Consider the following 13,020-nt stretch of genomic DNA (forward strand, 5'->3'; position numbering starts at 1 on the left):
CCTACAGAATTTTTAAACTACCCCAGTTCCCAATTTTCTGTACCACGTATCTTGGATTATCTTTTAGAGTGTGTCTCAGATATCCACAAATGTGTGCTGTCAAGCTTGAGAATATGTGATAATAATGCAAGATGTTGTCTTGGCATAGATGTACATGGGTACCTGGCATTTTAGTTGATTTTAAACATAACAAAAATATCAGTTAATAAGTATTTAAAATATGCTATCTTAAATTTTAATTTATTACTGTTCCTAGTGCTTTTCCTTAGCTACTTGAAAGAGTAACTTCTCTGCGATTTAGGTAATCTGTCTCTTCTGTCTTGGCAGTATGCAGTACTACTCTGTGGGTCGGTCAGGTGGACAAGAAGGCAACACAGCAGGATTTAACCAACCTGTTTGAAGAGTTTGGACAGATTGAGTCCATTAATGTAAGTATCAATTCTTAAATATAATAGTGTAGGGTTTGGAAAAATATAGGGAGTTTTTAGTCACTTTGCATCTGCCTTTAATCACATTTTTGTGAGGATTATTTGACTCTGATCATTTTTGTGTTTATTCTCCTGCTATCTCCATAATTAATTTTTCTTTTTTTAATGGAATTCTTTACAAAATATTTTTAGGGGCCTTACTACAGTGTGGTAGTACTTGATTGCTAAAAACATCAAATGAGTTAGCAGGAACCATATGTATGATCTGGTTTAATTCTTTTTTTCCCTTTTTTTAATGAAAATGGAGAAACTGAGTTAGAATTATCATTATTTGCACCTGAGCATGTCGGTGATGGTGGAGACACAGCTGGACGGGAGGTCCCAGTCTTCTGCCAGCCTCCTTCCTCCCCTTCCCCACCTCGCCCTCTCAGAGCAAACCCCGAGGCAAGAGAACCTATGTGGCCTGAGCACAGTTCCCTCTCTCCTCAGTGTGATTCTTTCCCTGTACCCAGTCCCCTTCTTTGAATATTTTCTTCTTCCTGAAGGACTAATGTTTCTCCTTGGAGCTAAAACTAAGCCATGAAATGTTTTGTAGTCATTTGTTTGAGGAGACTTCAATCCTGATTTTATTCACTGTTACTGTACATTAATGTCTTTTGGACATTTTTCATCATTATTTACCAGGAAATTAACTGGTTTTTCCTTTCTAGTCTTAGAGTTCTTACAGTCTCAATGTTCCTTATATGGCCAAATTTGACTTTCTGGTATAAGTAACAGCAGTGTTTATTTAAATTGAATTAGACCATTTTGAATTTTACTTTCAGTGGAGTGTGACCACATTGGAGCCTCACAGGAAGCTGGTTAATAATTATTCATATATTGTTACTTTACCAGGGAGGAACCTAAATGATTTGACTGAGTTATATAGATAGTAAATAACTGATTAGTTAATAAATAATAAATAATTGGTTGAATGTTTCAACTTAGGTATTTCAGATTCCTCTTTTTATACCATAAAAGTGTTGAAGGCTTCTCTTTTTGTCTTTTTAAATTTCACCTGTCAGAATTTAAGTAATCTTTCAGAGTTTGTAATCATGTAACCTCTCAAATTTTTTCCTGATTTTGTACTACGTTTAAACTAATGGTTCTCAGCTCTAGCTGCATATCAGACATGGGCTGACATTTGAAAAAATATGATGCCCATGATCAGTATCTTTAGATTCTTATCAAAGTGCCATAATTACACAGGTGAATTTGATGCAAAACCAGGAATCATTGCTCTGCACAGATCCTGAATCCAAGTGGCGTGCTGTATTTCACATTGCGTATGCCATGTCTAGGCTTTCTCGCACCACAGTCATTTGGACGTCAGTGTGTCTCCCTCTTCTTCTGTCTTACCTTATAATAGTGTATTATTTACAAGTAATAGGCATTAAGTTATTTTGTGAAGTGAAGTGTACTAAATGGCTAGTGATAAAATCCAGGATTTGAAAAACTGATGGAAGACTTAATAAATCTTTCAGTTGGTTTGGGGGGAATTTGAAGACTGAGAAGAGTCCATTAGATTTAGAATTTAGTAGGTCATTAGCTTGAAGAAAATATTTTTGGTGGTTTGGGGAGGGTTTGGATCTACATTGCAAAAGATGAAAAATTATGTAAGGGGTTAGATAAGCTTCTCTTTTGAGAAGTTTGGAATTAAGAGTTGATAGCAGCAGCAGCAGCAGCTTGAGATATTAGCAAGACTGAGGGAAAGGTTATTTTCACAGCGAAAGCTTATGTGATGACTACTAATAAAGGGGTAGAAGACCTTGTAAGTTCTTTATAAACTGAAATACTCCATGTATTTTTCTGAATTAATACGTTAAAGATAATTTTATGATTTGGCAGTTCATAGAGTAGTTAAATGCTACAAAAATTGAGATCCTTATGGTGAGGCTATCTTCCTATTCATACTAAAATCTTTGGAAGTAGTTGGGCAAAGTAAAGTTTTATAAAATTGAAAAGCTTTCGTTTTATTGTTGTAGATTTTGGACTTTATATTAAAGATAAAATATTTTGGCCAAACAAAAATCCTTCTCACAATACCCAACATAACATTTGTAAAATTATAAATACTACTGTAAATAAATTACATGCTTCAAATATTCATTGTGTAGTGAAACTTTGATTGATATGTGATATTTAAGATTTCGTGTATATTAGGCTTAGAATGAGTCCCAGCTAGCTTCTGAACTTTTCTTTTTAAGTAATTGTATATGAATTGTACCAATAAACAGCCAGAGGAAGAAAGGGGGAAAATGATTCATCAGTAATCAATGTTCTGTTCTATTAAAACCATAAAATGCCAGAAATGACTTACCCTCCTAATACTGTTTCTAAAGAAAAAAAATTTTTTAACAGATGATTCCTCCCAGAGGCTGTGCTTATGTCTGCATGGTTCATCGACAAGATGCATTTCGAGCTCTTCAGAAACTTAGTTCCGGGTCGTATAAAATTGGATCCAAGGTCATTAAGGTGAGATTGGGGGACACATGCTCTTGTTTTATTAGATCGTAGAATTCTGTTTCCTGTATTAAATCCTTTTTTAGCATTATGGGTAAACCTTGACAGAAATTTATTATTTCAGTATTATTAAAGTATAGAATTAGCTTGAGGTTAAACAATGACCAAACAAAACCTTATTCAAGCAGTTCTTTGAAATCGCACCTGCACAGTGCTCTTTAGTTGACCAGGACCCCATTTTATGAGCAGAGCTTTATCAGGCTTGTCTTTCATTCCTTTCTTGCCAGTGCTTCCTAATCCTAACCCCAAATTATACTATTGATGTCTCCTTTTTAACATCTTGTAATTCACATTTTATTTCTCCTATTTTGAAGATAATTTATTTTATCAATTTCTGTAACTGAATTAATAAATTTAAAATTACTTTCAAAGGAGTTAATACACCCATACTTTGTCCTTTTATGGCAGAGAGTTTCTCTTTGTAAGCTGAAGTGTCACTGGTCTCTTTCATGGAGTACCAAGATTTTGTTTAGCTAATTATCTAAGTATCTAATTGCTTAATTATAAGATTTTTTCTAAATAATTATATCTAACTAAGTTGAGATTTTTATGGTGAAAAGTAGATTTGGATTATATTGAGGAATGTATTGTTTTAAGATCATACTAAGAAGTGTCAGAAAGTGAAGAGGAACTGAAAAGCCTCTTGATGAAAGTGGAGAGTGAAAAAGTTGGCTTAAAGCTCAACATTCAGAAAACTAAGATCATGGCATCTGGTCCCATCACTTCATAGGAAATAAATGGGGAAACAGTGGAAACAGTGTCAGACTTTATTTTTTCGGGCTCCAAAATCATTGCAGATGGTGATTGCAGCCATGAAATTAAAAGACGCTTACTCCTTGGAAGGAAAGTTATGACCAACCTAGATAACATATTCAAAAGCAGAGACATTACTTTGCCAACAAAGGTCTGTCTAGTCAAGGCTATGGTTTTTCCAGTGGTCATGTATGGATGTGAAAGTTGGACTGTGAAGAAGGCTGAGTGCCGAAGAATTGATGCTTTTGAACTGTGGTGTTGGAGAAGACTCTTGAGAGTCCCTTGGACTGCAAGGGGATCCAACCAGTCCATTCTGAAGGAGATCAGTCCTGGGTGTTCATTGGAAGGACTGATGCTGAAGCTGAAACTCGAATACTTTGGCCACCTCATGTGAAGAGTTGACTCATTGGAAAAGACTCTGATGCTGGGAGGGATTGTGGGCAGGAAGAAAAGAGGACGACAGAAGATGAGATGGTTGGATGGCATCACTGCCCCAACGGACATGAGTTTGAGTAAATTCTGGGAGTTGGTGATGGACAGGGAGGCCTGGCGTGCTGCGATTCATGGGGTCACAAAGAGTTGGACACGACTGAGCGGCTGAACTGAAGAAGTGGAAATAAACCCCATATTACAGACACCGTCACTGTCTAATGCAGGTTTCATTTTACAAACAAAATCAGGAAACACATCGGAAAAAATTCTTTGATTATTATTATTCCAGCAGTGATTTTTGTCCAGCTGATTTTTGAAACTAATTTTATTTGTATTTACATCATTAGCTTATAATTTTCTATGTTTTAGCTTTTTTTTTTTAATAGTATAAATGCACTTTTTTTTTTCTTCTCTTATAGATTGCTTGGGCTTTAAACAAAGGTGTGAAAACAGAATACAAACAATTCTGGGATGTGGATCTTGGAGTTACGTATATACCGTGGGAGAAAGTTAAAGTGGATGACTTGGAAGGTTTTGCAGAAGGAGGCATGATTGATCAGGAAACTGTAAATACTGGTAAGAACCCTATGGGGAGTTTTATTGTTTAAAAAGTACGCTGAAAGTGTAACTGCTAAACATTTTGCATGATGGGGTGAATTGTGTTATTTCCTGGATTTTTTCCCCCTTGCACACAAGTGGGGAAAAAAATGAACCATTACCCTGTTCCATGTATATGCTTACTGCGATCTATTCATAAGTGTCAAAGTGTAGTGTTCTAAAACTCTGAATGTAGCATTTCTTATGTATGCCTTTTTCTAAAGCTTCAGTCTTTGAGAGAGTTGTGAATATGGAGGCATCTTTAGACTAATTATTTTATTTACTTGAGTTTAAATGAGAACTGGGGATTTAGGATGGTGTTTCTTTAAAAAAAAACTTCCAAGATTATAATATTTTGATTAGTATCTGTGTTGAGAATGGCAGGAATAGAACTTTGGTTTAGAGAGCTGTAGTTCAGATTCATGGAGCTCTATAAAGCTTATAACCAAGTGATAATCTGACCTGTTCTTTTTAAAAATTTGTCTTTTTAGTTTTAAAAAATTCACAGGATAATGGATACTTGGGAAAGAATCGAAATATGATATACCTCATTTCTTGACATCTTAGCTCTTTACTAAAGTTAGCTTAATTTTAGGAGTAGTGTTTTTGTTCTCTGGCCAGTGCACATGTTTTCAAACACTTTTTTTCAGTTGTTGTATTCTTGCAATTTCCTTCTCTCTCTCATTTGGATAGCTGCTCTTCCAGAACATTTATTCATTCAAAGCATGTTTCAGTTCCTGCTGTGTGCCAGGCATGATTTTAGGAACTGTGATTATAGCAGGGAGATAGACAACAATCCTTCCTCTCAGAGTGCGCACTGTAGTACAGGGATGGACAGCAGTCCTTGGGCCAGATCTTACTGGCTGCCTGTTCTGTAAATGAAGTTTTATTGAAACATAACCATGGTCAGTCGTGTTTACCTATTGTATATGACTTTAAAATTCAACAACAGTTGAGTCATTGTAATGGAGAACACATGCCCGCACTGTCTAGAATACTTACAGCAAGAAGTGTTTGCCAACCCATGTTCTAGTGGGGAAAAATGGATAATAAACAAAGTAAATAAACTTAATAGTATTTCACCGTTGGTAAGCCCTAAGGAAAAACAGAGCAAGGGATAGGCAGCACGATTGTGGTGCTTTTGCAGTTTTAAGTGAATGAAGAGGGTCTAGTGGAGCAGGTGATTTTCAGAGGGATGAGATGTGCAGCTTTCTGGGGAAGAGTGGTTCGTACAGAGAGAATGCAAAGTCTGTTACATGGTTACAAGAGCGGAATGGCTTGAGTATAGTGAGAAGTGAGTAGTAGGAGATGAAGTCAGAGAGGCAGAGTGGCAAGGTCATGTGAAGTCTTACTAGCATTTTGATAACTGATGGGTGTGCTCTAAGGGAGATGAAGAACCTTTAGAGGACCCGTTGGAGCTTCTTTGTGCTGCTTTTGCATTTTTCAGTATTTTCAGGAAGATTTTTCTATATTGGGTTAATGCTTTCCTTGTTGGCTCCCCTTGTACTTTGTGACAAAATATAGAATAAGGTTGGTTCCTCTTATATCAGGCAGCCTTGGAGATATGTCTCTTATTTCCCTTTTATGTGTTTTCTCTAGACTAAATATTTTAGCATCTTTGATTTGTGCCTCATTTCATGTTGTTTTGAACTCCTTAGTATCCTAATTGGATTTATCTCAGCAGAACCAAATAGAGTTTGTCCACAACACCTAGAGTTGTGGACACTTCTGGAAGATGAGCCGTGGTACAGGAAGGACCATTTGGACCTGGAGTAAATGTATTCATAGTAATAGAAAATGAAAAAGTGCATCCACTCAAAGGAAATCAATTTCAAATATTTTATTTAGAGTGGGAAACGGTGAAAAGCTCAGAACCTGTTAAAGAGACGGTCCAGACAACTCAGAGCCCACCTCCAGCTGAAAAGGAGACAGTGGTCACAACCCAGGCAGAGGTTTTCCCTCCACCTGTTGCTATGTTACAGGTTAGTGCTGGGTGTTTTTTTTAACTGTTCAAGGTGTTGTTTTACATTTCTGTTTTTACTCATTTTTTTATTTTATAAAACTTGGGAGAAATTGTGCAAAATAGATTAACATTAAAATATAAGTATTTTGAAAATTTTCATTTAGGTAAGAAGTAATTCATATTTAAATGTTTATTTACTGAACAAATTTATCAAGTGCCTGCTCTGTGACATTCACTGTTCAAGTCACCTGGGATAGGGGAGACCTCAGGGAAAGAAAACACGCATAAATCCCTACCCTTCTGGAGCATTTGTTCTCATTATGAGAGACAGAAACTAGGAAATTAGTAAGTTTATAAGATACTGTGCAAGGGAGAAGGTAGTATAAAACTATGATGTCAGGAGTGCCTCGGTAGGAGTTTAAAATTTAAAATAGGGTAGACTTTATTGAGAATGACATTTGAGCACCACTTACAGTTGCTGAGGCAGTTAATCATGTGGCTATCTCAAGAAAGCTTTGGAGGCAGAGGGAACAACCAGTGCAAAGGCCACAGCTGGGGACATTATGGGTGTGTTCCAGGAAAAACAAGTGAGCAAGAATAGTGAGTGAGAGGCAGCTTAGTGAAAGTGAGACTTCTTGGAGGACTTTGGTTTCACTCTCAGATGGGGGACCCCTTATTTTGAAGAAAGAAGTGACTCTATCTGGCTTTAAAGGATTGCGCTGGCAACTGCTTTGAGAATAGAATAGTGGGCACTTATTAAAGCAGAGACAAGTTAAAAGACAATTGCAGCAATTCAGACAAGAGATGATGGTGGCTCGGACGAGACTGATGGCAGTGAAGTCAACAAGAGGCTGACAGATACTAAGTGTATTGTCATGGTATAACCAGTGCACATAATTGGATTTGAGTTGTGAGAAAGAACAGAGGCAAGGTTTTTGGTCTGAGAAATTGGAGAGATGGAGTTACCATTACCTGAGAATCTGAGACTGTGGAAGTGTGGTTTTGGGAAGGACAGAGGGAGTTCAGTTTTGTGCGTGTGAAAGTTTGAACTGTCTTTCTGGACAACAAAATTGAGGTGTTGAATAGACCATTGATATAATGTGAACTTCAGTAGAGAGGTGGGCTTCCCTGCTGGCTCAGCTGGTAAAGAATCCACTTGCAATGTGGGAGACCTGGGTTCGATCCCTGGGTTGGGATGATCCCCTGGAGAAGGGAATGGCTACCCACTCCAGTATTCTGGCCTGGAGAATTCCATGGACTGTATAGTCCCTGGGGTCGCAAAGGGTCAGACATGACTGAGAGACTTTAACTTTTCTTCAGGAGAGAAGTACAGCCAGCCATGCCAAAACGCAGATAAATATTTGGGAATTATTGTACCTATTATGAGTAAAAGAATTTATGGTTAGGAGTAGAAAGCAAGTTAATGAGAAATTGCAGCCATTTTAAAGCTGATAGTGAGTGACGTGCTTCCTAATGGTGATTAGAGTGCATAACATAGTTAGGTGTTACAAACTTAGTGGGAGATGGCAGTTTAAAATTGAGCATGATATTCACTGTTGAGGAGGTGCCCATATTTTTGCATCACCTGACTATAAGGTAGATTTCACAATCTCCACATACACTCTGTTGAAAAATACTGTCTTCTACTTCAAGTAGGTTTACTTGTAAGAATACAGAAAGAAAAAAAGCAACTTAATATGATGATGTTTTTACCTTTCTGTGAAACAGAAATCATTTACCTTGGTTGTCCTAAGATGTAATCGTTGCAGATGGATAACATGGTGCATGGACTTTTTTATTTTCTACCCCCAAGATTCCGGTAGCTCCAGCAGTGCCTGCAGTTAATTTAGTACCACCAACATTTCCTGTGTCAATGCCAGTTCCTCCTCCCGGCTTCAGTCCAATCCCTCCGCCTCCTTTTCTCCGAGCAAGTTTCAACCCTTCACAACCACCGCCTGGTAAGAATTCATTTTGTATTTGAACTCTGTTGAGAATTCTGTCATTTAAATTGTTCTGTTTCGAAGTTCAGATGCTATAAGAGCAGTGATTCTCAAACCAGAGCTTACATCCGAATCACCTGTAAGGTGTGTTGAAGCACAGATTGCTGGGCCGAGCCACCTTCTGAATCAGTGGAACTGAAGTGGGGCAGGACAGTTCCATTTCTAACAAGTTCCCAGCTGATGCTTGTTGTTCACAGACCACACTTAAGAAGCATTTGACAGAGAAAAGATTTAAATGAATCTTTTAAAATCATTGAAATACTTCAAAATAATTTAACATTTATGTTGAAGTTTTTTATATAGAAGTCTACAGTTATCACCCATTTGTCAGAAAGTATGCATCAAATATATATAGATTGAAAAAAGTGAAAGTGTTAGTTGCTCAACTGCGACCCCGTGGATTCTAGCCTGCCAGGCTCCTCTGTCCATGGAATTCTCCAGGCAAGTATACTGGAGTGGGTTGCCATTCCGTTCTCCAGGGGTTCTTCCCTACCCAGAGATTGAACCCAGGTCTCCTGCATTGCAGGCAGATTCTTTACCATCTGAGCCACTCTGGATCTAATAATATGTAGATTATTTCCAGTTTGACATTAGAAATTAAAGTATATCTTAAAGTGCTAATTGAATTTGTAGTAATTCTTTTGACCTAATTAATTTTGGTAAACAAAAAGGCCCTTAAATCATTGTTTCCATGTAAAAACTATGGATTACCTAACACATATCAATTAAATATGATTAGTTGCTTATATGTAAGAGATACAGAGAGCTTAGAGCTTTTTATTATTAGATCATGGGAGGTTTAGAAGAATAAGGGATCAAATGATATATGTTGTTTTTCAAAATTGTTTCTTTTTTTTGAACTTTATGAATTATTTGTATATTATGAAAAGAATGACTGAATTGATTTCTGTAATTTAAATCCTTAGCCATTGTTGAATACGGTTCCTAAAATCTGGAAACAAACCAAAAATTAAACTCATTGTCTGTTGTAATTTATCATGTAATGTAAAATTTTTAAATTATAGTTTAATATATAATTTGAAGTTGATGAAGATTTTAGTAAGAACTGTACCTTTTTATATTTTAAATATTAGAGAATTACTCATAAAATATCTTCTGTATTTGTCATTGAAAATTAAACTTAGATTTCTTTTCTCAGAAGAAATACATGGTATTTCAAAAACCATATACACGTTTGCATTCACTTGTTGAAAATCATATTTTTTCCCCATTATTTTTAGCCACTTTTTCTAATGGAATATAATGATAGCTCTGTATTTTAAAAATACAGAGAAGCAGGTTTATAGTTGGATCATGTGATATTATTTTTATTAAGGTTTGTTTCAGTGCTCAAAACAGAATCTATATATATATCAGAGAAATACAGGAGCACATTTTACAGGTGACATTATTGCACATAATATTATACCAGCTTGAAATACAGTGCTTAACTCCCCCTCATGCAGTCATCAAGCTAACATAGAAACAGACTGCCTGGCTTGAATTAATGTTTGATTTGAGAGTATCACAGCACGTGCCACAGGATTTAGACGAATGAGTAAACAAATAGTATATGTTCATGACAGGGATCTCTGTGCTTTTACTTTTTAGCCTACTGAGTGTCAAATAAGGTTGTGTGTATAAAAATAATTATTTAAATGGAAAATATATTCATAAATATGAGGTTGTAGTAAGGATTATATAATGAATGTAGAATTTCATTTATAGCTGTTGAAATCTTTGATTTAAAAGAAAGTAACTTTTTTGTTATTTTATTTTTGGTCTTTTTTTTTCCCCATGCAGGTTTCATGCCTCCTCCAGTTCCACCCCCTGTTGTACCACCACCTACTATCCCACCAGTAGTACCAACATGTGAGTTTTCTACATTAAAAATTATGTGTTGGTTCTCATTCCTGTGAATTGTTAATTTTTTTATTCTGAAAGTTGTCAGATAGTTGCATTTTTTTGGTTTTTTGGGTTAAATGATTTCTGACAAATCAGCAGTATTCTATGACAGTCCAGATTTGCTCTATTGTATCAAGATTTTTTATAATTGTTTTATTTTAATCAAAAGTTCTCATTGTTTTTTTGTTTTGTTTTGTTTTATGTATAAAATGTCTTAATCTGGAGCAGCTCCACCCACATTCCCTTTTTTAAAATCCTTCATGTCTTTGACTTGTTGAAAAGTAGTTCATTTTTATGTGCCTGTGTGCTCAGTAGCTTTAGTCGTGTCCAACTCTTTTCAGCCCTATGGACTGTAGCCCACCAGGCTCCTCTCTCCAAGGGATTCTCCAGGCAACAGTCTGGAGTGGGTTGCCATACCCTGTTCCAGGGGCCTTTCTGACCCAGGGATTGAACCCCATCTCTTACATCTCCACATTGGCAGGCAGATTGTTTACCACCAGCAGCACCTTGGAATTCCTCCCTTCTCTATATAGGATCCCAAATAATGGATTTGGGTTTTTTGCTTCTTTGTGGTATCGAATTTGTTATTTTGTCTTCTTGAACCTCCTGCAGATAGAAAGTTTTTAGCACCATAGGCTTGTTTAGAACATGCTTCAACTTTTTTGGTAAGAAAACTTAACAAGTGGGGTTCTGTGGACTTGATATCACTTCACATCAAGAGCCATGCATGCAGTGCCTTCTTGTTCATGTTAAATGATGTCAGAATGGGTCAGAGCATTCAGATGGTGGAACCTGGTCATTAAAAGTCGCCTTTCACATTGTCATCTGATGCTTTCATCCTTTGATTATTATTGCCAGAATCTACCTTTTATTAGTTGCAAAGTGATCTTCTAAATTTTATGATCCCTTCCACATTTCTTAGCAAGAATTTGTTCTGTAAATTATATTTCATTACCTTGAAGGACAGGAGACCCAGGGTAGATGCTAAATTCTTTACTGCAAGTGCCATCTTTCAGAGTAACGAATTCTATTATCCGTGATACCCAGTGGCTGAAGGTAGGGGAGAATTTCTCTTATTTCTTCTCTACTCCCTTCCCTCTATGTTTTCCCCCTTCGTTTTTAGTAACATGTATGGATTCATGGATTTATGCTTTCAAATAGTTAAATTCACTTTTCTTTTTGAAGTTCAGTTTGTTCATCTTTGTACAATGAGACCTTTCATGTTACTGCTCTATCCTTTTGGGATGACTGTTATCAGTTTTGGGGAGCTTCTTAGCTTTTTGGCATAATATTGGACCAAAGGACTTTATTGTAAAGAGAGTATATTATAGAGCCTACCTTTTGATATTATAACTCATTTTTATTATATTTTTAAACTCCTTTTTCTCCTGGTGCTGTTAGACAACACGAGGATCCTTTTTATGTTACTATTGATTAATTAGGAAGAACTGTTCATTTTTTATGAAAATTAGAAAAATGTTCAGAAGCCATTTCTGAATTCACTGTTTACAGAGACTTATCCTACTTACTTAAGAGCCCCTCTACCAAGTTTACTTCTCCTTATTTTAATTATTTTGGAAAATCTGGGATCAATTAAAGGAAAAAAAGAAATACCATGTGTGCCAGATACTCACCTGATTGTTCACACTGTCTCATTTAATTCTCACAATTCCCATATGGGATCTCAGGTCATTTTATCCCTGTTTTACAGCTTTGTTCTATGTTAACGGTTTGTCTAGGTAGTCTGGAGTTAAATGTGAGGATAAAACATTTTTTAGAATCCCAGAGTACATGACTAAATAGTGTTGTGACATAAATTTGACTAGAATTTCTAATTGTTCAATTGTAATTTTAATATTCCTCTAGCTTAGTTTTTAACATACACGTGACATATAAACAGGACATTTCTACCCATTCTTTAAAGTGAAATCTTTGTAGTTCTAATCTGATGAGTTTCTAACCTCATTTGACAAAAAGTAGTGAATGTAAAAGACCCTAGTACTTAGAATTTCTAGAGAATTGGGCAGGTTTTCACTCTCATTTGTTCGTCTTTGTATTTACACCAATCATTTCTGTACATTTAGATAGTCGCGTACTGACATCCGTGAAAAATTACTAGGTTTTGTTTTCATTGATTCACTTTTGGCTGTGCTGGGTCTTCCTTCATTGCTGAATGAGCGTTTCTCTAGTTGTGGCAATACTCTCTAGTTATCGTAGGTGGACTTCTTGTTGCAGTGGCATCTCTCGTTGCAGAGGACAGGCTCGCGGGCTGTAGAGCACAGGCTCAAATAGTTGTGGTGTACAGGCTTAGTTGCTCCATGGCATGTGGGATCTTCCTGGATCAGGGATTGAACCAGTGTCTCCTGCATTGGCAGGTGGA

The 13,020-nt window shown here is 36.4% G+C and overlaps 1 protein-coding gene across 22 annotated transcripts in view; it reads left to right on the top strand.

Annotated features, from left to right (window-relative positions):
• SCAF8 (SR-related CTD associated factor 8) overlaps positions 1-13,020 on the top strand; it is a 218,001-nt gene that overhangs the window by 69,393 nt on the left and 135,588 nt on the right. For all 22 annotated transcript variants that reach the window (XR_011465412.1, XR_011465417.1, XR_011465416.1 and 19 more), the window contains 6 exons: positions 328-428; positions 2,829-2,942; positions 4,595-4,751; positions 6,621-6,754; positions 8,549-8,693; positions 10,539-10,607. Coding sequence is in view for 3 of the 22 variants with exons in the window: in XM_070376931.1 (XP_070233032.1) it covers positions 328-428; positions 2,829-2,942; positions 4,595-4,751; positions 6,621-6,754; positions 8,549-8,693; positions 10,539-10,607 (720 nt within the window). In the remaining 19 variants the exon portion in view is untranslated. The remainder of the gene's footprint in view (positions 1-327; positions 429-2,828; positions 2,943-4,594; positions 4,752-6,620; positions 6,755-8,548; positions 8,694-10,538; positions 10,608-13,020) is intronic.

Source organism: Bos mutus, chromosome 9, assembly GCF_027580195.1.
Source record: "Bos mutus isolate GX-2022 chromosome 9, NWIPB_WYAK_1.1, whole genome shotgun sequence".
In the NCBI taxonomy this organism is placed as follows: domain Eukaryota; kingdom Metazoa; phylum Chordata; class Mammalia; order Artiodactyla; family Bovidae; genus Bos; species Bos mutus.